Source organism: Melozone crissalis, unplaced genomic scaffold, assembly GCF_028551555.1.
Source record: "Melozone crissalis strain CALT ecotype California unplaced genomic scaffold, PUWL_Pcris_2 ptg000042l_1, whole genome shotgun sequence".
NCBI lineage: Eukaryota > Metazoa > Chordata > Aves > Passeriformes > Passerellidae > Melozone > Melozone crissalis.
Window position 1 is genome coordinate 64654487 of NW_026535820.1, and position 24975 is coordinate 64679461.

Genomic DNA, 24975 nt, shown 5'->3' on the forward strand with positions numbered 1-24975 from the left:
TACTGTTAGGACACTCAAGCTTTGCTAAATGTGCTTTATTTTTCTTTCTACAACAAGGACTACCTGCAAGAGTGGGAAAAAATAAGGCTGTACAGAGAAGCTACAATTATGGGAAGCAGGTAGCAATGCGGAGGTTTGCTTTGATGCCAGAATTTCACTTCAGAGATTAACACACCCTCTCAAATGAGATGGGGAAGGTCAAGAAGGAGAATAATTAAGTTTATTACGAAAGATTCTAAGTGGTAGGCTTACAGCAACTGAAGTAATTCCCAGCTCAGAAATTTTTTGTGCATGAAGACACATATTTGGCATATCTAGCATATGTAATTACTCAAAGTAATTGACTAAGATAATTTATTGCCTAACAGTGATACGCTCCTAACCATACAGGCACAGTGAAATGAAAACCTCTTCATTTACATCAGGCATCCAGAAGAAAGACACCTCTGTATGCACTGGGAGCTTTTTTACACTGTGCAGCCAAAAGCCAGGGATGACCTAGATGCTGGTGCTGCAAGAGGCACCATGTGACCCTTGCTGATGCCTTTGATGTTGTCTCGCTGGGCATTGCAGTGCAAGGAACTTCAACCACCACGGTATTTTTACCACTCCATTACACAAAACTAATTGCACGGGAGAAAAGGAAGGAAACCTTTAAAAAAAATAAAATTGTAAGACCTCTTAAGATGAAACCTCGGCATCCTTATTTAGTTGCTGCCGCGCGGAACGACGCTTTCTCCAGCAAACACAGCACTGGCCGGGAAAGGCTCCCCGGCTGCCCGCGGAGCGCTGCGGGCGGGGCCGTGCGCGCTGTGCCCGCCCCGCCGCGCCCGCGGAGCCGGAGCCGATGGCGGCCGCGGAGCCGCCGGGAGCCGCGGAGCTGCCGCAGCTGGTGAGCGGGGCCGGGCGGGTGGGTGTCCTGCTGGGGGTCCCGTGCGGCCGGGCCCTGCCTTCTGCTTCCCCGCTGTTCATTTTCCCCCTTCCCCCCTAGGCGGAAAATCTGCTCTGCCGGCTGCAGGAGAATTTTGAGGCTCTGACAGAGAAGCTGACGCTGAGAAATATCCTCTTTGGAACGTCGGATGCCGCGGCTGGGTTCGGGATCCCGCGGCTGGGCCCCCTGCGCGCTGCTGGGTGCGGGCGGGCTCTTTGCTTCTAACAGCGGGGTGGGCTTCTCCCGTAAACATCACATTAGCCCGGGATGTGTGCCGGGGTAAACGCCTGTGACGTACAGGCACCTGACTTACCCCCGCCCCAGCCTCTTTATAGATCACTTTTTCTAAGAAGGGAACCCTAAAAAGTGTTTCACCACAAGTACCACGGTAGTCTCTGTGCAGCAATTCTGGCTTTCAAGTAAAATAAACATCGAATTATGTATAAAGATTCCGAAGGTGCATTTAAAAAAGCATCCTTCTCCAAAAATGCAACTAAAACGAGCCACGGTTTAAAAGCAGCTGTTGGCCTGAGCATGACAAGGTGAGCCCTCAAAAGAAGAAAATCAGACCTGAAGGGCCTCTGAGCTTTATTACATGTGCTTACAGAAACTACCTCTGCTTTCTGAAGCATTTGTTAATTTATTTTTTTTTCCGAAACTAAGCGGCTACTTCCTGAATAATGTTTGAGTAGCACTCATATTCTAATTCTGTAGGTTATCTGTATGGTATCACCTAAAAGAGTTCCTCAGAAAGAAAACAATCACACAGTTCACTCATGAATATTTGCAAAGGCTTTTGATACTAAGAATTTGAATGCTTATCTGTTGTAAGAGAATGAGGGATTGTATTCTAACAATACCACCTTGTGCATGCTTCATCTTATGTTAAGCATGAACAAGTAAAGACTGACACATCTGAAAGAAAGCTGCTTGTTCTTCTTACAGTAGAAAAAACTTGTAAAAATGTAGAACTCTTATTTATAGAAGTTATCTTTAACTTTTTACTGGAAGAAATGGGCGAGCGCATCAATGACCTTGAGAAGCGTGTTGCTGACCTGATGACAGAGGCTGGGGTAGAAAACAGTGATGAAGAATTGGGAGTAAAGACACTTAATTAAGTTTTTCTGTGGTTTATGCATTTCCATTTAGTTTTGAGTGCTGGGCGAGTAATGGTGTTTACACATTTAGTGTACCTGCATTTTCTTGGATTTGAAAGTGTACTTTTTAAAAAACATATTTAATATACCTTGGATTTTTTTTTGCCAAGAGACAAAGAATGTGACCACTTTTACAAAACAAAAACTGCATCTTACTGCCTCTGTTCCAGCTGAGTGCAATATACAAGGTGGCAGTGCTAACTCACCCCAGGTGTGTAAACCGAGGCTGTCCATTCATAGGGAAATGTGTGTGGCTTGAAGTGTTGCTGGCCATGACTCCTGCCCCTCAGCTATGCTGACCTAGCTGAGGATGCTCACTGGTGTCAATTTATGTACCTCTGCTTTTAAACCTACTACAGCTTCCCAGTGTGGCTTGGAGCACACCCCTCACACACTCACCACAAACACAGCAGTAAGCTATAGTCAATCACTTCATAATATAAAATGATACTACATATCAGGATTGTGTTCTGGATTTCATATCTGTCTCATGCACATGCCAGCCCCCTCCCGGATGGATGGCTGACTCTGTGCTCTCAGTATTTATGAGGCAGCACTGCTTCCATGTGCTGTGGATGCAAGTGATGTCTTCCTGTTGTTGCACACTTTCCTGATTCGAATTGAGACACATGAATTCCTCTCGTCATTGGAACTTCTTACACAGTGAAAGACATGAATGTCTGTCAATATTCTGAAGTAATTTAGGTATCTGTTCATTCTGATGCCTTTTGCACAAAGTATGCAGTAATTTTCAGAAATGCAGAAAGACAATCCACAAAGATGTATTTGTCTTCCTATCTCCATGCTGAATCACATTCATTAATAAATCATTAACCTACTTATTCACTGTATCTGTGCAGCACTGAAATGAGGATGTATTTGAGGAAGACTAAGGTAGAACAGCATAGCCCTGACTCCGACATTTTCCAGTCTAGAGTCACACTGACAAAAAATGTTAAGGGAAAACAAATGTATTTGTATCATGTCATAACAGAATCTTGAAAAAAAAATTAAACTATTGTCCCAGGAAAAAAATAGAAAGCTGGGTTTGTTCATCTAAGTGGGACACTATTTCCTGGAGCTGAAAAAGAACTGTTAGTTTCAGAGAAGGCAAAGCCACTGTTTTGCATAGAAAACTATATTCTATAGAGTGAACTTATCCAATCACAAATGTTTTCAATGAATGAAAATGTATTTATTTTAATATTAAAACAGTAAGATTTGTTGCCTTTTTAACTTATATGTTCTTAGAATAAGCCATTCTGTACTAAAAAAAATGGCAGTATTTGTAGACTACAACTGCTCAGTTGTTACTCTTTGCACAAGCCCACAAAAAGCTGTGCACACCAGTGCAGGTAACATCACCCAGGTATTTATATTGTGACAATTTCAATTCTTTAATGTTAGCTGTTTTGATGAAAATAGTTTATTTTATTTAAAGACCTGGAAATAGATGAGGAATTCTAGTTACCAGGCCTGTCCAGAAGAAGAAATTGGTAGTCAGAAAACAGGACATCTGCACTAAATTTAAGGTGGTTGTATACCAAAACATAGGTACTCTGCAGGGAAGATTTAGTTTGCAATGTAATGGGAACCTTTTACCAGAAATGCAGAAACTGAAGCATTGCCAGGTTAGCAAAATACCTCAGCTAATGAGGGAGAAATGCTTCTATTACAGCCTTCATTAAGATCAAGAAATCATTTCAATTAAGGCTTTAATCAGTGTAGACTTGCACATACTGTCAGACTGGGGGGAGAGGTTGGTGTGCTGGAGGACAGGCTGGAGAAGTGGGCCAACAGGACCTTGCTGAAGTTCAAAATGCCAAGCTGGGCAGGTGTGAGGGGCTGGTTGGCACTGCTTTGCAAGAAAGGGGTCTGGAGGAAAGGTTGGCTGAGTGGGCAGGGTGCCCAGGTATGAGCACAAAGTAGGGCCAGCAAGTCATTCCCCCTCCATTCACCTGCTGGAACACCACACCCACAATATTCTGTCAGTTTGGGGGCTGCCCATTCAAGAGATGCAGTGGTGTGAGGGAGGTGAAACAGCCACCAAGATGGAGTGGGCTACAGCAGACACAAGGTTTGAGAGAAATCTCTTAGTCCAGCCTAAAGAAAGGACTGTGGCTTTTTGCTGCCAACCATGATCCCATGGCAGAGCACGGGGAACAGACTCTTGTTGAAAGTGTTGTACACCAGGGTTACTCAACACAAGCTGAAACATGGAAAATTCCAGCTAGGCGCAAGGAACATCTTTTTCACCTACGAAGGTGCTCAAACAGCAGAACGGGACTTCCAGAAAGGCTGAAGAATCTCCATCCTTAGAGAACATGGAATCATCAAGGTTGGAAGGCATTTTGAAGATCATCTAGTCCAACCAACTCAACACTGGACACGATCCTGCGCAACCTGACCATGTGGAACCTACTGTGACTGAGAGGCTGACATTCCCTTCCAACATAAATTATTCCAAATCAATAACCACTCTAAACCAGATTAACTTCAGCAGAAATGGAGACCCTTTTGTTTTACTTTCTTCACCCTTTCTAAATCCTCTACAACATACTTGGTAGTAGAAATGATTGTTTGGCTTGTAACAAACCGGATTTCTTCTTTCTGGAGAAGGGAGCTAGCCTGGTTTGGTTTTAATTAATCCTGTAAATACACATGTATCAGTTTAAAAAACAAACAAGCCCCCACACAGCATCAACTCCATTATCATAAAAGTTGTCAGAAATGCAAATGGAAATTTCTAAAGCTATGCCACAGTGGAATCCAATCCGAGTCTCCCAAGTACATGTGCATTTTATGTATACTGTTAGGCAAACTGGAGGTCAAGTGACACCATGGCTTTTGGTTTCCTTAGCTGCTGTCTGCAGCCAGCTCCAGAAGTGCAACTATGCTTTGGCACTGCAGAGTTCACCAAGTGCTTCAAAGTGAGTGCCCAGCCACCATGGAAAAGGAGTCTGGCACCACAAGTCCATTAGGCTGATGGGGGTGTGGTGGTGAGCAAAGTCACAGGAGATGTTTTTTGAGTTCTGTTAAATACTAATAAATGCACCTTGTTTTATTCCCATTTTTAGTGCATACAGGGGACTAGTACGATACGCAAGGAAATCCCAACAGAAGTCCCAACAGACTTGCACCCAATGCACCCATCTCTACTCACTGTCAAATTTCATTAGCTGAAAAAAAACCAAGGTGAATAAGTGGAACTCACTTTATTCTTTAAAAACACTATAGTATAGTTTTCCTAGATATTTGTGTAATAAAAGCAAATGAAACAATTTAAAATGCTTTTTCTGCAAACAGGCTTTTTGTGTACAAAAATATGTAATACCAAAAGGACAACAAAGGAGAGTCTTTAAAAAAGAAAACCCCAAAATTCAGCTACAATATTACTGCAGTAATATTCAAGATAGTTCCAGGCTTTAAGTTTTCTGCTTCTCAAACAGAACTCAAATATTTTAAATCATTCAAATTATGCTCAATATTCAAGGACTTGTAGGTTTTTTTTCTTTTAATATACATTTATATACACACATACACAGGAATAAGTGTAACTGGACATAGGATTATGAGAAAAGGCAGCCCAAAGAAACATCAATATCTGTATTTAGTGGAATAATCTTTCGGCGATACCACCAAACCTCGACCTTTGCGGGCTCCTCTATAAACAGTTTCTATAATGTCAATCATCTCCTGCTTATCTTCCATTGCCCAGTTGATCTTGTTGTTATTACCTGTACCTAAATCAATCATGATGTGTTTGTTCCTTTAAAGAGGAAGAACAAAAAACCAGGTTAATATGGTATTACAATTCAGAAAGAAATCTTATACTCTACCCCAAATGCTTTGTACGATCAAAGGAAGCCCTTATAACATAAACAGGCTTGCAAAACAATCATTACTCCAAAATGGTTATTCAGTGCAATTATCCTTCAGCATATTCCTTATTATTTGTATTTCTTTCCCACTACTGTCTATCTCCAGAGAGACTTCCATGCTTGTCAGTAGAACGTTTTATCTCATCAATGTAGAAACCTTAACTCCAGAAAAACCTTATTACTTTTGATTTATCTTGAAAGCAAGTTTGGCAAGCTTGACTGCTATGTTACTACAGTATTCTCTACAGGAAGTTTGAAATTTAAAACTAAGAAAAATGGATAATAAACCCGGTTTTCACTATCATTAATTCACACTCTATTATCAAACATTGTTACCAGGCTAATTGGAAAACAAGCCATTTTCCTATAAAATCAGTTTATTCTTCTGTAGAGCAATGTAAATATAGGCATCAGTGTGCTATTATGCATTTGGAAATGATCTGCTGAGACACTGCATTTGACAAACAGAAAGTTTAAATGAGTTACATTCCAGAACCGTCACATACCTGAAGAAAAACATGACGGTACAGGGATCATACAACTCGTACATCTTGTTGAAGTCTGGTACTTCAGTGATGTCCACAAGATAAATAACAGCAAAGTTTTTAACCTAAACAGAAGAAAACAGGAAATACAAAAGCTGTATATATTACCAATTAAAAGGCATAAGCTTTCATTATTGTAACATCTATTTTCCAAATTATTAAGTCATAAAATCAGAATAAACAGCCTTGCTTTTATTTTTAATCACAACAACCAATTAACATGGAAAATATTTTTCAATATAGCTCAGAAGCTCATTTCACATCCAGTGTAAACTGGAAAGATACTATGCTAAATCAACATCCAGAGAAACAAATGCCCTTTATATAGAGCTGAGAACTCACAGTGACATGCACAGCTCTAAAGAAGCAGAATAGTTGCTTTGTGCAAGCCAAGCTGACACATTTTGCCTGTGTCATCAACTGCTTATAGACTTCAGAAAATTAATGATCTACAATGCCCTGGTGCCTGCCTCCAAGCATTCTTCCCCCTCTAAAACATACAATTTGTGTAAAATTGTAAACTTATAATTTAATTTAAAAACTAGTAGCTTTTGCTGAGAGGTGCAAAGCTAAAATTTAAAAGTGCAATTGCTAAAGAAGTAAGACCTTCATGAGAAGCTCATGTCTGGACAATTCTGGTAAAACTGGCTTTTATTTTGCAGAGTTACTCAGATGCAAAAGAATCCCTCCCCTCTAGTGTCACAGTCAATGCCTTCATTTCTGCAAGAAAACCATGGCACATTTTTGTTTCCTTGATGTAGCATACTTGTTATTAAGTGGAATTAGGGGAAATTTTGGTTTCTAAACTCAGCTCATAAGTGCACAGTAGAAATTAACACACTCACACACATTACATTCTAAGTCAGAACGCACAAACTATAAGGTATATTATCAAATGCTTTTGCACTACACCAGGAGCCCACAATTGTGTCTCCCCATCCTCAGTTACCTGCTAACACAATTTTGGTCCCTCCCATTTGGCTGCCCAGAATTACTAGCCTGAGGTTGACACACATGGTCTAAAATCTATGACAAATGCACTGTTCATGACAGTGCTTCCCACTTGTTAATTTTTTGCTATCAAAAGTCTGGAAATGCTATGATGAGTATAATATCTGCCTGATGGAACAATCTTTTATTTTAGTTCACAGAGCAGGATTAGTTTGTATGAGAAAAATATTGTGTAGCTTGTACGTAGACATCCTAGCAGGCGCTTTACTGAGAAAGTATGGAAATGGTTATTTACAAAAAAAAAACCTCAGAAGCACAGAGTAAATAAATTTTTATGGACTTCTGCTTCAAGACAGTTTCAAAATTATAAAAAATAATCACACTTCAAGAATGCATGTAAGCATTACTAGCAAAGAAGGTAAAATCTCTTCTAGAGTGAAGCAGCATTTAAAGTCTTTACTGCGCTTTTATGGAGCCAGTTATAGTCCTAGGTTCAGTCAACATTCCAATGAAAACATCCCTATGTTCTAAATCAGGCAAGAGGTAAAGCCTTGTAAACTAAAACAGTCATAATATCAAACTCTCTGAAGAGATCCTTCACAATTTTACATTAAAGACTTCTAAGAACCTTAATGGGATGTTCAAAGGCAGCACAATTTAGCTGAGAAGTGACTGAAGCTAGTCCCTGGTGAGCCCTGGCAGGCAGTTGTGGGGTGGTTGATCCTTTTTTTAGAAAACAAAACACCTAAGGAGCCATTTTCATTTTATCCTATCATTACTTCTTCCACCCTGCTGGCATTTTTAGCAAAAACACCTTCACTATGTGGGGGAATTTCTACAACACGCTCAGCAATTTTGACAGAGCACACCATCTCTGAACAATTACTTAATTTGGAGCTTGCAAAATTATTTTAATAAAATATTCTTGGGACCTGTTTTTTTCGGTGAAAGATTAGTCCAAGAAGATTTACATGTTGCACCAGAATACCACTCCATAAGCAGTCCTAAACCAAAATTTTACTTTCAAGAACTCTGTACTCCAGATAGTACTAGAACAAAAAAAACTTTTTAAAGTCAGTTTGATACTATATGCATTTAATTTAGTTGAGTTGTTGCAGAACCAGAAATGCATGTCACTAGCAGTGCTCATCAACAGCCTAGGATTTCATACAAGAGAAACAGACTATAAAAGTCTTAGTTAGTACATAGTACATAAATCTTACTGAAAAGGAGTGGATCACTCAAATCCCCTTTGCAGAGCACATGTGCAAATCATCACCAGGACCCAGGCATCCAAGACATTAATTAAATCTTCCTTCTCTGACCTACTTTCATAGAAGTGAAACTGATGACAGTCACCTGCTGAAAAGCTCATATTAAGTCTGAAGCAGAGCTTAAAGCTGGACTCAAATTTTAATTCAAAACTTTAAAAGATGCTCTGTTCTTTACCCCTCGCTTTCCTAATTTCAAATTTGGCATGATCACCACTCCAAAACAAGCTAGCTTACAAGCACATTGAATGAGGGTGTGCTCTGTTGAGTTTGGGCACTGGCTGCCAAGGACAGCAGCAGGAAATAGGAATTCAGGCCTAAGGAGGGATGAGACAAACACATGGAGAGGGTGATGCAGAAGAACTGCAATGGCCTATGGAATGTTTAGGGGCTGGGCAATTTAATGTGCCAGGCTGGGCAAGCTGGTCACCAAGAGGCATTTCATTTCAACACAAGACAAGCCTTGCAGAGACTCAGATGTCTCTTTTTGCACAGTACTGACCAGTTTTAGAGTCTGAAGAAGCAGCTCCTGTCTCAGACACAATATTGGAGCCAAGACAGCAGCAGTACAGAGCAGCATCTGAGCCAGCTTCACACGCAGCCAGCTCTAATTCACAAAAAAGCTGTGATTTAAGCAAAACCAGGGGAAGTATTTATGGATTCAGACTGCTGTGGATGTTCACGGTTTGTGGAGACAAACCAAAGGCTGACCTCTCTCTGCTGGGATGTGAATCCATTGCTCAGACACAGGTGTCCGTTGAAAACCAACATTCCTGTACAAAACCAGCTTTGCTACCCTGTCAAGGCAGTGGTTGCTGACAAGTTTTCTACCTGATTTGTGAGTTGTAACTGAGGATACAGTATGAGCACCTCAGAACAAGAATAAAATACAACTCTAAACATGCAAATCCAAGTAAATACAAGCAGTTGCAGTAGTTACAAGGGGGACTACACTGAATTTGTTAATATAAATCAAAATTTTACGGTAGAGACAATATGAAAAAAACCTTGTAGTATTTTAGAAGCTAAACATATAATTGTGGGATCTCAGAACCTCAGGACTGAGGTGCAGAGTGACCGAGACCACCCTTGGGGGGCTCGGGAGTCCTGGAATGTTGCCAGAAGTGTCTGGTGGCTGGACTTTGATCCTACACGAGAGACGACACCTGTATGAGGATGGGAGGATTTCACTGGGGTGAATGGTGAAGGGATAAGTTAATTGGAGTGTAAGACACAGGGTTTAGGATTTCTGTACAGGGGGGTCTAAAGAAGTAAGATGGAGGAATTGGGGCGTGTCCTGTCCTCCTTCTTCTTGGCCTCCATCTTCTGTGGTGATGGTGGCACTTTGGGATTGGTTATTACTAAAAGTGCACCGGTCAATAAGGGTAAAAGGTATTGGAAATAATGGGTAAATATTGTATACGTAATTTTGAGTATAAAGATAAGTGACCGCCCCGGGGGCTCGCAGTGTGCACGTGGCTGGCTTGCTGTGCGGACCTCTGTTGGGCAAAGAGAAAATCTTTTAGATGAACAACCAATAAATACTGGAGTCCGAGAAAGACCTGTAGCCTCTTCTCATCCTTTGAAGCGCGGGCTGCCCAAGGCCATCTCCGAGCCTTTCCAGGCCACAAAACAGCCGAGAGAAGGGACATATAATAACACAAGTTTACTCTGAAAGTGCTTAACCTCATAACATACACTTAATACAGTAAATTTGTTGCAGTAAGTTAACTGCTTTCTGAAAAAAAAATCAAAACTCTAGTGAGACACCTCCTTCAGGGCAGCACCTCACTTGTGCAACAACTGAAGATAAAAGCATTTTCAGAGACAGATAATAACTACTTCTGACACTCCTGACTTCCCCTACCTCTCTTTCAATTCAAAACTTTCTCTGCCTTACCAGGCTGTTGGAGCTGCTGTTCCATGGGCACAGGGCAGAGTAGGAGACATAAGTCAAACAGCAGCACAGATTCAAAACTGTGTGACCTGTTTTCATAGGTTGGGCTGCAGTTTTGCCCCTTCTCCCTAGTGATGGTAGTTTCATAGATCAGCCCCATCAATCCACGTGGCTGAAGATGCATGTAGAAAACCCAAAAGCACATTACTGCCTGGCCACTGAAATCTTTACACTGAATGGCTCAAGACTATAAAGCAGAGGAATCTACAGGACTTTTAACATCAGATAAAGATTCTGTATCCTGTCTTCACATACTTGCTAGTAAACACAGATGTAGGAAAAATCATTTGCCATGGGACTCATTTATCCTCTGAAGTTCCCCTCCCTGACTCCTTTAATTAACAATATCCTTCTGAAAAATAAGTAAATTCATTCCTACAACATGAGATTGACACTATGATTAATGCCCAGGATGACTGACAAATATCGTGAAGTTTCTTAAAATTTCTGTCAGAGGTAAGTAATGCTCCTGTTTTTTCAGTTGTTAAGATTTCAGCTGCCTTTGAAAAGCAAACCTTATAGCCCAAATATCTAAGGAAATCTGGAACAAGATCCAAGATTCCACCTTCTCATCTTTCTAATCAGTTTCTAGACAGTGTTTTTTCTGTTTAGAAGAACAAAATACTGCTTTACAGTCAAGAAACTTGCAGGAAAAAAATACAGGAACAGAGACTAGCATTTGCAGCAGATGACTTGAACTGAAGGTAGCTGGCAGACTTGCATTACTGAACTGAACAGAGCAAGTACAAACTTGAAAGTCTGTACTGGTGATATTTATTTGAACTTTTTTCTTGCTAATTATGCTGTAAGTTTAGGTGATAAATTTCTAGGGTAAAAGAGAAAGGCTGTACTGCCAAGAGCAGCACTTACAGCTAATAATTTTGAATACTACAGACATCAGTAAATGGATTAACTTTGCTCAGCTTTTAACTACAAACACCAGTAGCTAACATACCTATATGCTTTTTTCACAGCTACCTCTTTCCCTGCCCCACATTCTTTTCCTCTCTCACTTTTCATGTAACCTTAGCAGAAATGCAGAGGCACAACTAATGTTCGAGGAAAACCCACAGCTATTCACACTTCTGATTATGGTTAAATAAATGCACAACATTTGAAAAATCCTCCCTAAACCCAAACTGATCCAATACAACAGTTACCTCATTTACACTATTCACTCATAAATAAATAATTTCTTAAACAAGGTGCATTAATTTAGCAAACCAATCCCTGTATTTTAGGGGATAGGTTTATGAGTTCCCTTTAAAGAAAAGAAAAAAGTATATTTTTATAAAAGGTCATTAAGACAAAATTTGTGAAACTCAATTCTTGCTTCAATCAATGTTTGACTGAAACCCTGACAAAGCAAAAAAAAAAAAATCCAACATCTTACAATTATGATTTGTTTTGACATTCAGTGAAACTTTGCTTCTTTTTCATATAACACTAGGGGAAAAACTCAGCTGCAAGGAGAGTACATTTCAGTGAAAATAATCTACTTTGTACTTTCACATAGCATTCTAGTTTCTTTTTCCACAAAAACTGAAAAGAAAACCCTGTTCTCCTATCATAAAATACAGATAAATATTACTGCTACCCAAAAATATGCTGCAGTCTAAAAGATTATTGCACCAGGGTAACAAATGTAAAATATGGCCACATTGCCTTCAGACATAGCCTGCAATTATAACCCATTAACATTATGTATTATTCTCTAGAATAAACACCTGGACAATTGGAACTTTTACTCACTCTTTAAAACAGCAGAGATCCAAACATGGCTTGTAAGCAAGAGGATGAGGTAGGATCTCTCCCTTTAATTTGCCATTTCTGCAGAGGGAGATTTTTAAATAAGAAGTTACTTTGTTCTTTCTTCCCCCAGTCACCCCTAACTGCCAACAGGTCTGCCAAATTTCCAAGCATCCTGCCACAAGTCCATACTAACAGTATCTGAGCATAACACTCCCACCAGGCTGAATACAAAACAACGGTATTAAAACATGTCACAACTCATTCCTACATTCTAATACTGCATTCTTAACCTCTGTGGGGATTTTCAAGACACTAGTTATTTAAGAAAACTTCTGAAGGCAAAGTAAACCACAAAAACAACTCCATGTCAATCTATGCAGCATGCACAGAACTTTCTATTAAGGCAGCAAAGTTCTGGATGCTCCATTCCTGGCAGTGTTCAAGGCCAGGCTGGATGAGGCCTTGAGCAACCTGTGCAGGAGAGCAGGAGAGCTGGAATGAGAGAATCTTTAAGGTCCCTTCCAAACCAAACCATTCTTGATTTCTATGATAGCTGACACCTTTTCCTACCCAAGTTACCATTTCTGATTCAGATATTTTTGTTTCTTCCTTCATGCGGTTCAGTTAAAGAGCTGTCAATATTCTACATCTATCGTATGGCAAAATCTTTAGCAAATATATGAAAAGGTAAATTGTAGCTGATTGTGTATCCTAACAGTCTAATTTTTCCTATCTATGCATCTTTCTTAAGTAAGTGATCGTCTGTTTTTAATCATTCAGTTTCCATCTGAAAACAGCTGTGGGGTTTGGCTCTTAAAATTTAATTCAGTCCATGCAATTCAGCAGAATGCTACTGGTGTCCATGGATAACATCATTGGCAGATTAATACTGCTGATAAATTAATCAGAATTATATGAGTGACAGATTAATCAATACCATCCTGCACATTTTAGTGTCTCACCATTTTTAAGAGACAAAGTGAAAGTAACTTTTCAAGCTATTCAGATGAAAATCTAAAGGTACATTTCCAGCGTGAAGCGAGAGGGCTGCGTTACCTGGAGCCGCAGCAGCCCTAGCACCGAGCACTGTTTCTGCCTGAACGCCGATGCTCCCTCGGTGACGGGTTATTGACTAGCAGCACCCTCGACTTCCGAACACCTGCGACGCTCTTTTCACCCTCCCCCAGAACACTGCAAACATCAGAGCACTCTTTAGGAGACATTCGTGAAAGTGAAACCACACAACTTTCCCGCTGTCTCCTAAAGCTGGGATACCTGTGCAGAACCCCGGTTACAAGCTGCCCCAGGCTCCAAGCAAGCCATGGGGAACACTGAGCTCAGAAGGGGCAGAAAGATCCCGTTTACCTTCTCGGCAATGCTGTACAGGACCTCATCCATCTTCATGCACGTGGGGTCCCAGTCGTGTCCGAAGCGGATGACCACGACCCGGTCCTCCTCCGACAGGATGGCCTGGTCCACCTGCCACCCATTGTGCAAGTGCGGCAGCATGTACGACATCCTGGCGGCCGGCTGGGGAGCCTGCGGGACGACAGGGATGCCCATGCAGCTGACAGCCCGAGCCCTCCCCGGGCCCTCCCGGGGCGCCGGCGGGCACCGAGCGCCAGCAGGGAGCCCCCCCCAGCCCGCCCATCCCGGCGAGGCCCGTCCCCAGCGCACCCCGCGGGCGTCCTCCCCTCAGAGACGCGGAGCGGCGGCAGCGCCGGCACGGACGGGAAGCGGAAGGGCGGGCACGGGAACGCGCATTTCCGGCAGAGCGCGGGTGGGACTGGCGCGTTCCCGACGGGAGGAGAGCCCGCCGCCGGACGGGCGGGCACGGGCTGGGCAGGGACACCGGCGTCCCCCCTCGCAGGTGGGATGTGGAGCCGTGCCGAGGGGATCGGTGATGCCGGCTAGCACGGGGAGGGTGAAACAGAGGTGATCAGAGCCCCGATCTCCTTCTCTCTGCTGCTGACCGCTCTCATGTTGTACATTCCCTGTAACCTCCATGGGATTTGATCAAAGAGATATGCTCAGAGAAGCTGTGGATGCCCCATTCCTGGAAGAGTTCAAGGCCAGGTTGGACGGGGCTCTGAGCACCCTGGTGTAGCGAAAGGTGTCCGTGGCCATGGCAGAGGACTGGGTCCAGGTGCTCTTTAAGGTCCCTTCCAGCCCAGCAATTCCGTGGTTCTGTGCTCTGGCATCTCCTGGCTGTGGGAGGTTTTCTCAGTGTATTCACCCACAGCAATGACGATTTTCATGCCCAGCCACTCCCAGACATGGGGTTCCATGGGCGCTCCCATCGCTCCGGTGATCCAAGTGCCCTACGGGAGCACTCTGGGCTCCAGTGGAAGTGGTCAGCAGCAAAACCAGCACATTCCAGCTCTGGCTTCCAGAATCGAGCTGGCCATTGGCATAGGCCATCCCAGACAATCTGTTTCCTTAATTCCACAGCAGACACTCATTTGAAAGTTTAGCTTGCAGCAGGCAGGGACAAAAGCCTGCTATAGTCTCCACTATAAAAATTCCCCACAAACTGCAGCCAGGGCCGTGGGGAACAATTTCAATTGGTGGCAAATAACTTTGCCCCATAATTGCTGAGCTCTCCAAAAGCTATCCCGCTCCTCGTCTTGCTTTATCACCTTTTTAGGACGTCCGGGGAGGGGAGAAAGGGCGGGGAAAAGGAGAGGCAGCCCGGTCCGGCTGCAGGCCGGGGCAGAGGCAGCGGGGGCGGTGATCCCCGTCCGGAGCTTCCCTGGAAATCGCAGCCCCGGGGCCGGCGGTGCCCGGGCGGGGTGAAGGGAGAGGGGCTGGGCAGAAGCGGCTGTGCCCGGCCCCGAGCAGGAGCCGTGAGCTCCCGGCTCTCCCAGCTGCCGCGGGATCCAGCTGTAGAAGGCGCGTCGTCGGAAAGAAACCAGCCCTGGTCAGTGCTTTTTGGTTGTCGCTGAGGTGTAATTAGTCTTCTTCTTTAGAGAAGTTAGTGGGAGGAATTGATCCTGGATAATGCAGGCTGTTAATTTTAATTGAAAACTGGGCTAGGAAAAATTACATCGTTTATTTTGCTGTGATTTGTTTAAGTCCAAGGTGATACAGCAGTGCCAGCCAACAAATCTGCGTGTGAGTGAAACTCCGCTGGAGGAGTGAGTCAAGCTCCACAGATGAAATAAGGTCAACTTCAGTTAGCGCTGAAGTTAATACTTAAACGTATTTGCCCCTTTGTCTCAGTCTAAGTCATATTTTCAAAGTTTTCTCTGCAATGGCAGGACCAGAACTTAGTACAGTTATCTTATATCAATGATTTACTATGATTAGGACTGTTTACCTACATGGAAGCATATAGTCTTATGTAAATACAAAAGGAGAAGAGACAACTTTAAAAAAAAGGAACTTGTTGATAATACAGATGGAACTAGTCCAAAACCAAAATTGTCATGTGCTTGACAGGTGTTACATTTAGCACCTGTCACCTGTCCACATTTACACTGGACAAGACATCTGATAACTGAATAATTATGTTCAGGAGCAAAGCATCAAGTCTGTCAACACTGATTCCCTTGATGTTTGGCCAGTCAAATTTGGCGTACAAATTTTTTCATCCAGTTACTGCTTCTCATGGACTTTGCTGTTACAGAAGTGTAATTTATAAACAGAGGTACAGGATGCACCAACTTAGTGCTGGAAGACGAACAATAAACACTGGGACCAAGGTTGGTATCTGGAGAGCCCCCTTCCTTCTGTGAGGTTCCTTTAAGTGTTTTTAGTTTCCTGCTATCAGTGTGATTTTTTAAGATTGTACCTGGGGCGAGCAGAACATCAGTTGTTGGACCAGTGCTGCAGGCAGTGAATGGGTCACACGTGCATCAAACACAGCTGGAATAGAATGTGGCCGGCTCAGTATGCCCACACTCGTTGAGAGATCCATCAGCATGCCACTAGCCTGCTTCTAGTGCACCCGTTTGTTTATAACTAGACCTTCCTCATGGGTCACCTTTCTGCTTCTGAAGTGTAGGAAGTGCTTCCAAAGTGAAAGCAAGTCTGGCTCAGCCCATCATGTGTGGTGTATTGTAAAGGGCAGGAGGTGGTGATGAAAGCAAATGGAGTAATACGGTGCTGCCTCACTGGCATCTGCCAGTCACTTGATCATGTCTGGTGCCCAGTTTTCCCTGCTTAACAGCGAAAGTTTAGCTGCCCTCCAGGTTTACCAGATTCTGATAATTCATGAAGCTGGACAATGCCATCACAATATGACATCAACTGCTCTTTTATTCTATGCATCATTCATTCTGCAACACAAATCTATTTTATCCTAGTAATGTTGTGTGATACTCTTTAAGAAATGCAGACTACACTTGGGGAAATTTGCACAGTTTTGACATCTACATGTGGCTGACAACTTCAGCTGGCAAAAAAAAAAAGATGAGATATATATAAAAACATGGTCTTCCTTTGCAATTTGGCTGCACTGTTCACCTCATTGCTTTGTTTGCAGCAGTTGAGAACCAGATAGTATTATCAGAGAACTGCAGACCTGTCCTAGCATGGAGGGCCCTTCAAGCCCATGTCCAGCAGCAGACTGAAACTGCAGCAGAAATGCACATCAAGGCCAGGATAAAATACAGTACTGGTGCCAAGATTATAACCATTTGTTAGATGTGGTTGGGATAAGTCTGAGTTTGCTCAGGACAAGGGTAAACATGGCTGACAAAAACTTCCAACTTACATTGACACCTTTTTGTCACAGGTTTGAGTTCTGATTACTCACAGAAGGCTTTTGTGAGAGGAGTGAAGCAGCAGAAAACAGCTGGCCAGCATTGTGTGCCCAGAATAAATCAGCATACTGTTGTGGAAAATTGTTCTGATTCAGGTAGCAAAACATCAGGTTTCTTGGATACAAGCCTAGGAGATAGATTGGGATGGAGATCAAAAGTCAGTAGAGCACAGCAGAAAGAATTGTCGGAAATTAGGCACAGCTATTGTTCAGATATGCAGGAAATCTTCAACTACCACTTTTGCCAATAGGAGCTCTAATTAGGTGTTTGGTTTTATGTGGAGCCCCTATCTTATTGCAGAGTGCATTTGCTGGAGTGCTGTAGAGAGGACTGGGCTCAAAACTCTCAGGGCAGAGGAAAGTTCTAGCATGAAGGACTGTGTTATCAGTGGTATCTCCTCTAGTGCTCTTCCTCACTGCTTCAGCACATAGGTGTGCTAAATTTTGCATGAGGTAAGTTCAGGTACAGATCTGAATGTTTAAAACACTGAAGGCAAGCAGTCTAACAGCTATCCAAGGGTGGCCCTTCATTGTGCAAATTTGTTAGACATAAACCATCCTTGACAGATGTCAGAACCATCTGGGCCTCAGTGCCATCCTACATTGCCTCTGGCTTCACCAACCATTACCAACAGGCAAGAAACTTTGATTAAATTCCTAGCAGCCTCTGTTTCATAGCACTGCTTATAGAAGGCATTGGTGAGTAAGCTCCTGGAAAAGCTACTAGTTTTGTATTAAATCAGTATTGATTCCGGAGCAAAATGAAACTCTTTGAGAAGAACAGCTTGTAGCACTGGATTTGGATGTAAGAGTGTGGATATTCCTTGGTGTTATAGTCTAAATCAGCACTTGATAAAAGTACTTGGAATTTGTCTGATGTACCACACTAGTACCAAGTGCCCGTGGATTAAAAGCACTATTGAGTTCCATCAGTTTCCTGATCTGCACATGTGAATTTAAATGATAACTTTTAAAGGAACATCATTGCTCCTTTCAGAATGTTCTCCTAAACAAAGGAGTATTTCTTCTATTCCTCTGTTTCAGGTCATGGCAGAAGGAGAGTTGCCATCTGTTTTGATCCTGGATATAGGAGGAACTCATGGCGTGCTAGAAGACCTTGCAGCACTTTTGAAGAAACACTTTCACCTTATCACCATGAAGGAATTTCTTGGAAACAAAGAGGAAATGAGAAAAAAAATCCAATCCATTTTTGTGTTTGAGTGCAGGCCAACTATTGACCGTGAGCTTCTAGAAAGCCTGCCTAATTTAAAGGTGATTGCAAACTCTGGGGTTGGAGTGGATCACTTAGACTTGAAAATGATCTCGAGCTTTGGTGTGAAAGTGACCAACACCCCGCTCGCTGTGGCAGACCCAACAGCAGACATAGGAATGGCCTTGATGCTGGCCTCTGCCAGAAGACTAGTGGAAGGTAGTGTTTTAAATTTTCTTGGTCCTAGCTACTTCTTTGGCACACCTCGCTTTTGCTGTGAGAGAGATGATCTTTCTGAATCAATATTTGGGATGCTTTTACAGGGAAAAATTTTCAGAGGCCTTAACTTTCAGAGGCATCTACTTCTCCTGTGTCTTACTTCTTTTTAGGGCAACAGTGACAAGAGTAAGGCTTTTGTCTAAATTTTGCGCTTGAAAGTCTTGTGATATCCTGTTTGGAATAATGTCTGGGGCTTCATTCTTCTCTGGCTGTTCACTGGGTGGGTTGTTTACAGCTGTGAAAACTGAATACAGAGTGCATCCAAACCGAATGCCATTGCTTTCCATTTCCCCTTGAAAGAAGCATTAGGAGCTGCAGGAAGATACAGAGCATTAGTGGCCACATCTCCAACTCCAGAGCAGAAATTAGTATAAATTTTTCTTTTTCCTACCTCTGTGATCAGTTTGTCTAAACCAGAATTTCCTGAAGAGCATCAGCATTATTTTTGAAATAGATTATAATCCTTTTGACAAAGCTGTTATAAGTTGTACCAGCAGCATTAGTCTGTGTCCCTAAAAGCAGGTTCTTTCCCCACTCCCTTGCTGAGCAATGCTTTTCTGGGGAAGGAAGGTGTCAGTAGAGACCATCACAAGAACCCGCGTCTCTCTTCAGGGACTCATGGTCTTCTTCTCACTGGTGCTCCACCCTTGAGCATGAAATAACATCTCTTTCCCAGTAATGTTTTCTTACTACTGTATCTTTTTGAACCTCAAGTTCTTTGTGTAAAAGGTCACTGAGATCCCTGGCTGAGCTGGAATTTGAAACCTTCACCCCTACTCAAGGAATGACACTGGTTTGAGTTGTGATCCAGGAGAGAAATGGTGAGATTTACCCCAGCTGAAAAAAAAGTGAAGTCAGTGCTTGCAGGTGGTTTCAAAGAAGCTATTTTTGAACCTCCAAGAAAACACACCATCTGTGGAAAAGTTAATTCCCCAAGGAGTTACTCCTTCTAGCACAGTACCCAGCCAGGATCCCACTGTGTTACACAGGCTTCAGGCCTGGGTGCAGGAATTGGCACTATCCAGGCCCTTATATAAACTGGTCAAAATCAACAAAGGTGTTTTGTAAGGGGTGCTCCAGAGCCCCACTGCTGTAATGGTGATGAACCTTTTCCTTCCCCCAGGCCTCCATTTATGGCTGATTTGTACCCATTCAACCAGTATTTCCTCGCAGGCTGCCACATTGCCATGTCTCCAGACACAAAGTATTTTGCTGTTGACTGGCTGGGAGTGGAAGTAACCAGAGCGACACTTGGGATCATTGGGATGGGCAGCATTGGATACAAAGTGGCTCAGAGAGCCAGAGCCTTCAACATGAGGATCCTGTACCATAACAGGAAGCGGAGGTAAAGGTTTCTGCATTTCTGGTTTCTGCAGTTAATTGTCCATGAGGCAGTGACGGAAGCCACATCTCTGCTCTGTCCTCAGCCTTCCTGTGCACTTGTGGCAGTTGTAAGCAGCATGACAAGCACCATTGTGCCACCACTTCCTCACTTTGGGTCCCTCCTGCTCCCTTCAGGAAGCAGTTCCCCCTGCACTTGCCCTGTCCTGGTTAGCCACTACCAGTTTGAAACAAGGACTGTGTAAGCATTTGGGAGATGTTGTCTAAGCAAACCAGGTCTTGTGCCCTCATGGTGTTCCCTGTCCTGTCAGACTCTTCTTCAGGCTTCTGGTAGCATCCCTGTTCCTCCCAGCCAGTCTCTTCACCTAGACAGAACTCTCATCACACTGGCACCAATGACAAAGGCCTTCATTTCTCATGGATCTCTAGTTCCCTTTCTTTCACACTACATTTCTTTTCAGTCACAAGTTCTAACTGGCATGTCAGACAAGGAAAGGCTCCACAGGAATTGGCACAGACACAGGAGAGAAGAGCAGGGTCTGGCTGCCTCCCCAGCCTCCTAATCTGATCTTGCCTGTGTGCTGTGCTTTCACATACACATCACTCCTCCAGTGTCCCACCACTCCTGTAGCCTCTTGCTCCCTCTAGCCCACATCCTTTCTGCATCCATTCTACCAACTGAGCCTATCAATGGCTTATCCTTTGCATTGGTCTCAAATCTCTCAGTTTCTGTGCTTTCTGGAACTCTCCTAGGGCTGGCTGTTTGTTAAACTCAGGTAGAAATAGTTGTTTCAGTTTGGGGATTTGTGCATTTTTTCTTCAGAAGAAAGGAGGATGAAGAGGCTGTTGGTGCCCACTACTGTGCAAAGATGGAAGACTTGCTGCAGCAATCTGACTTTGTTATGTTGGTTGTGAACCTGACTCCTGAGACTCACAAACTGATTGGGAAAAAGGAGCTGGGGCTGATGAAACCCACAGCTACTCTTATAAACATCAGCCGAGGTAGGAGGATCTGAAATCACTCCAGATTGTGGCTCCACACTTAAAGGTCATGTTTTGTCTGATTGTGTTGATATTCCCCTCTCCAACCTCAGTCTTTAATATCCCTCTGTTGTTTGAGTCATGAAGTAGCTGGCAGTCTACAAATGTGTGACTTACATGGATCATATCCTATGTCTTCAAAGACCCTGTGGAAATTAGGGATGCTCAGCAGATGGTTGGTTCTCTTTGGCCTTATTCTAGAGACAGAGGGTTTTAGTGGAAATAACTGAAAGGTTTATCATCAGTGAGGGACAACGGGGTACAAGGGAAAATATTAAGTAACATTTGGAGCAGCAGTGTAGAAAGGAAGCCTCACATGGGATGACAGCTCTGTTGGCACTGAATGAGCATATGAGAGAGATTATCAGTAAACAAAGCAGAGATAAAAGAGTGGAAAATCTGCAGAGAATAAATGATTTGTCTATAATAATACAGGAAGTGTCAAAATGAGGAAAAGACTGAAACTGGTCTCATCCCAGGAAAAATCTTATGCAGTGGACTATAATCATCCTATAATTAAAGGTTAAGAAGTAAAATCTTTGATTTGTTTGGTTAATAATTATTAAAAAGGCATTCTATTTTCTATGAAGATAAAGATCCTCTAGTTTTTCTCACTTGACCCTGGAGACCTTCCCCCCCCCACCCCATAGGTAAAAATGTATTCATTAACTCATCAGGATATCAAGATTTAATTTCAATGCAGGTGCAGTTATTGATCAAGATGCATTGGTAGAAGCTCTCCAGAATAAGGTTATTAGGGCTGCAGCTCTGGACGTGACATACCCTGAGCCTCTGCCAAGGTAAAGAAACTTCTTTCCCAGTCTGTTAATCTGAAATGTTTTAAACAGTGTTCAAAGTGTGCTCATAATTTTGCTCTCCACGGGGAGACTCATTGTGTTAGGGCAAAACCTCAGACTGTCTTGCACAATCATAAATAAACAACAAGTTATTCCCCTTTCCCACCTCTGATGGGTCTTTGCCAGCCTGGCTCATGGGCCAGGCAATGAGCAAGATGGATGGAGAAGAAGAAACATGTAAGCAAGCATCCCCCAGCTTTGTGCTCGTTCTGTGCTTTGGTCTGAATGTGCTGTTGCTGAGGTTCAGTTCTTCACAACTAGCATGGGATAGCAGCAGAGTAAGTTCCTTGTGTAACACATTCTGTTCCTTCCATTTCTTCCAGAGATCATCCTTTATTAAACCTGAGTAACGTCATCATAACCCCGCACATTGGAACCGCAACAGTCCAGGCCATCTGTATGATGGCAGAAGAAGCAATAGCAAACATGCTGGCTGCTCTCAATGACCAGCCCATTCCCAGCGAAGTGTTTCCCAAATGATGAGTGCCAGATGATGCCACTAAATTTCCTGTGTACTGGAAAGCACTATTTCTTACCCCTTTTAAGCTGAATAAAAAAGTAACCTGTTCCTGCACTGCTCATCATGATGCTGCAAAACTGTCAGACTTGATCTGTTCTGTTACTTACAATTTGTGAAAAACGCCAGTCACTTGTTTTAAATTTTTAAAAGTTTAATAGTAATAAAATGGTTATAAAAATAGTAATGCAAATTAGAGCAATAAGAATTTGGACAATCAAAGTTAGGACAATAAAGGACAACAAAAGCAAAGAATTATGAATGTTTGGATGCTTTCCTCTTGAAAGCATGGCTCCCTAACAAAGGATTAACCCTTAAAAGCAATAGACTGTTGCATATTCATATATCTCATACATGATGCATACATTCCTTTCAAATTAGAGGTTTCTCTGGTTACTGTTTACTTCCCCCCCCTTAATCCTGTTGGCACCTCAAAGACAAGAAGAAGGTAGTAGAAAGTGTGTATTTTCAGATAAGGAGGCACTAATTCTTCTCTTGCAGATTTAGGTGTCTTGTTGCTGTTATCACTGTGCGAAGAATTTCTCGAGCTAGTTAGGAAAAGTATCTTATATCACTATAGTTTTTATTTTAATACTATGTTATAGCCTAAAAATATATTTAACACACTACTGAAAAGGATTAATATAGTATAAATTTTTAACATAACACATAAAATACATAAAAATTTTAATATTTGCAAAAAGCCAATCACAAAATACACATTTTTTACACAATTAAAAAAAATAAAGTGGAACTAATAAAAGAAATTTGAAGATTTTAACTGAGCAGTTATGCATTTTGGTATCTTCAGTCTATTTCGGTGAATAGCAATGTTCTGTTCCCAGTTCTTGCTGCTACATAATGATAAGCAAGTGCATCTGGCAATTTGTGTAACACTCTCCAATCTGTTGAAGATGAACAAGCATGGATTCCCTGCAGAAATTTGACTGTATCCTGAAACACTTTTCAGCCAATATTCCAATATTCTATTTTTATATGAAAACACTGAAGAAATGTTCTTTAAAGTGATCATAGGCCTAAGGTTTTCTAATTTAGGAAGAGCCCTGCTTCATCTACATGTTAAAGCAAAGCCAATTGTTGAAAAAGTGTCTTTATTTTTCATGAAGGTATCCCTTGAAAACCAAAGTAAATTCCAAGAGATTTAGTTCCTCCGTGCAGATACAAATGATGCTTTTATCTTTACTGGCCATGAGAGAAAAGTAGAATTACCATCGAAATCACTTTGGTGAGGGTATAACCTAAAGCAAAATTAGTGATCAGTCCTGACTTGCAGTCCAGGGCCAAGGTGCTTCTTACATTCTTTCCTATTAGCAATCAACAAATTCAGAAAATTCAATAAAATGGTTGTCACCTTCATAAAGTCAGGAAGACTTTCCATTATTTTGCAACATGGTCAGGCTCCCTGAAGGGATGGTAAAATGAAGTTCTAGCGCAGGAAGTGTAGGCAGGTCAAGAGTTAGACATTCCATTGGAAATCCTAAAATAATACTAGCAAGGCAACAGAACTGCTGCAGGATTGCTACTCCAAGATCTTCAGCTCTTGAACACTCCCCACAGCTCTTCCCAAAATTGCTATTGAAAATCAAAGGTAGCTATATATAGTCTGTCAAAAAAACCCAAAGTAACTCAATTCACAGGCCCTCTTGGGACCAAAACCAGATGGTCAGGGATTCTGAGAAAAAAAAAACCAAACAAAAAATCAAACAATTTAGAATATGTATGTCCTTCTTGGAAGACACTTGCCTAAGCATATATGATTTTGTTATTTTGGTAATTTACAGTAGGCTTAGGAAAGGGCTCTGTAGTCACTGGGGTCTCTTCAGGACAGGTGGCTGCAAAAAGCATTTAAAAATTAACCTGATAACTCAAAGTTCATGATGAAGCTGTGCAATTTATTTTCATGACGTAAATTTGGCACATTTTTCTAAACTACTTAGACAGGGTACTTTGTGATTTCAGGGTAGCAAAGGAGATTTATTGCACTATATACTGCAAGCTACTGAGGATCTTAAACTAAGTAGTTAATGGCAAGTGTTGTGTTTTGAGCATGGTAGCAGTAATACTACTGCTTGTAATTCAGTCCTAGTAGTCAGATTTATAAACCCCCCCTCTGCATTTTGTATTATTATAGCATATTTTATTACCAATGGATTGTTCCTTTTCCCCCTGTGTTGTTTTTTTGCCCTAGTTTCTTTTGTCCTAGTTGTTGCTTTTTTTGTTGTTTTGGTCTAGTTGTCCATCTCCCCACAGACCTGCCCTTTTGTTCCCTCCTCCCACTGAATGTCAATTCGTCCCCTTTCTCTAGAAACTTCCCTATCAATTTTGTATCCTTCAAAACGCCATTGGTTTGTTTAAGTTGTTCTCCTTCCCTGTAATCTCCTATCGGTTTAAATATTGTATCCCCCTCTTTGTGTTCCACCGGGAGTTTCTCCCAATTGGCTAAAGATTGTGTCCTCCCCTGGACCTCCCCCGTTTATAAGTTGGTGTATGGTTTTGATT

General features: G+C 42.2%; 3 protein-coding genes across 4 annotated transcripts; 2 read left to right on the forward strand and 1 right to left on the reverse strand.

The window, feature by feature from the left end:
* The first annotated feature begins 827 nt into the window (after positions 1-827).
* HSBP1L1 (heat shock factor binding protein 1 like 1) lies at positions 828-2873 on the forward strand. Its single transcript, XM_054285022.1, is given in 5 exon segments — positions 828-892; positions 992-1058; positions 1937-2031; positions 2259-2271; positions 2274-2873. Coding segments are annotated over 5 exon segments (294 nt in total). The 5' UTR covers positions 828-847; the 3' UTR covers positions 2348-2873.
* A 2415-nt stretch (positions 2874-5288) lies between these two features.
* On the reverse strand, positions 5289-14010 carry TXNL4A (thioredoxin like 4A). Of its 2 annotated transcripts, XM_054285335.1 has the most exons (4): positions 13811-14009; positions 12446-12523; positions 6476-6579; positions 5289-5857 (listed from the first exon to the last, which is right to left on the reverse strand). In XM_054285335.1, the coding sequence occupies exons 3-4, from the start codon at positions 6517-6519 to the stop codon at positions 5686-5688; spliced, it is 216 nt and encodes a 71-aa protein (XP_054141310.1). In that variant the 5' UTR covers positions 6520-6579; positions 12446-12523; positions 13811-14009; the 3' UTR covers positions 5289-5685. The 2 variants fall into 2 exon arrangements, with proteins under 2 accessions (XP_054141310.1, XP_054141309.1); XM_054285334.1 differs by lacking the exon at positions 12446-12523 and having other exon boundaries at positions 13811-14010.
* A 255-nt stretch (positions 14011-14265) lies between these two features.
* LOC128942576 (probable 2-ketogluconate reductase) lies at positions 14266-23072 on the forward strand. Its single transcript, XM_054285130.1, has 6 exons — positions 14266-14315; positions 18255-18639; positions 19873-20044; positions 20864-21042; positions 21785-21881; positions 22262-23072. The coding sequence occupies exons 2-6, from the start codon at positions 18258-18260 to the stop codon at positions 22416-22418; spliced, it is 987 nt and encodes a 328-aa protein (XP_054141105.1). The 5' UTR covers positions 14266-14315; positions 18255-18257; the 3' UTR covers positions 22419-23072.
* The last annotated feature ends 1903 nt before the right edge of the window (positions 23073-24975 follow it).

Bases quoted from the DNA above. Each gene is read 5' to 3' on its own strand.
- TXNL4A (XM_054285334.1), bottom strand. From the start codon at position 14,008: ATGGGCATCCCTGTCGTCCCGCAGGCTCCCCAGCCGGCCGCCAGGATG. The intron at 6,580-13,810 runs GTAAACGGGATC...TCTTCTGTTTAG, and splicing joins TGTACAGCATTGCCGAGAAG to GTTAAAAACTTTGCTGTTAT. The intron at 5,858-6,475 runs GTATGTGACGGT...TCCTCTTTAAAG, and splicing joins ACCGTCATGTTTTTCTTCAG to GAACAAACACATCATGATTG.
- LOC128942576 (XM_054285130.1), top strand. From the start codon at position 18,258: ATGGCAGAAGGAGAGTTGCCATCTGTTTTGATCCTGGATATAGGAGGA. The intron at 18,640-19,872 runs GTAGTGTTTTAA...ATTTCCTCGCAG, and splicing joins TGCCAGAAGACTAGTGGAAG to GCTGCCACATTGCCATGTCT. The intron at 21,882-22,261 runs GTAAAGAAACTT...CATTTCTTCCAG, and splicing joins TACCCTGAGCCTCTGCCAAG to AGATCATCCTTTATTAAACC.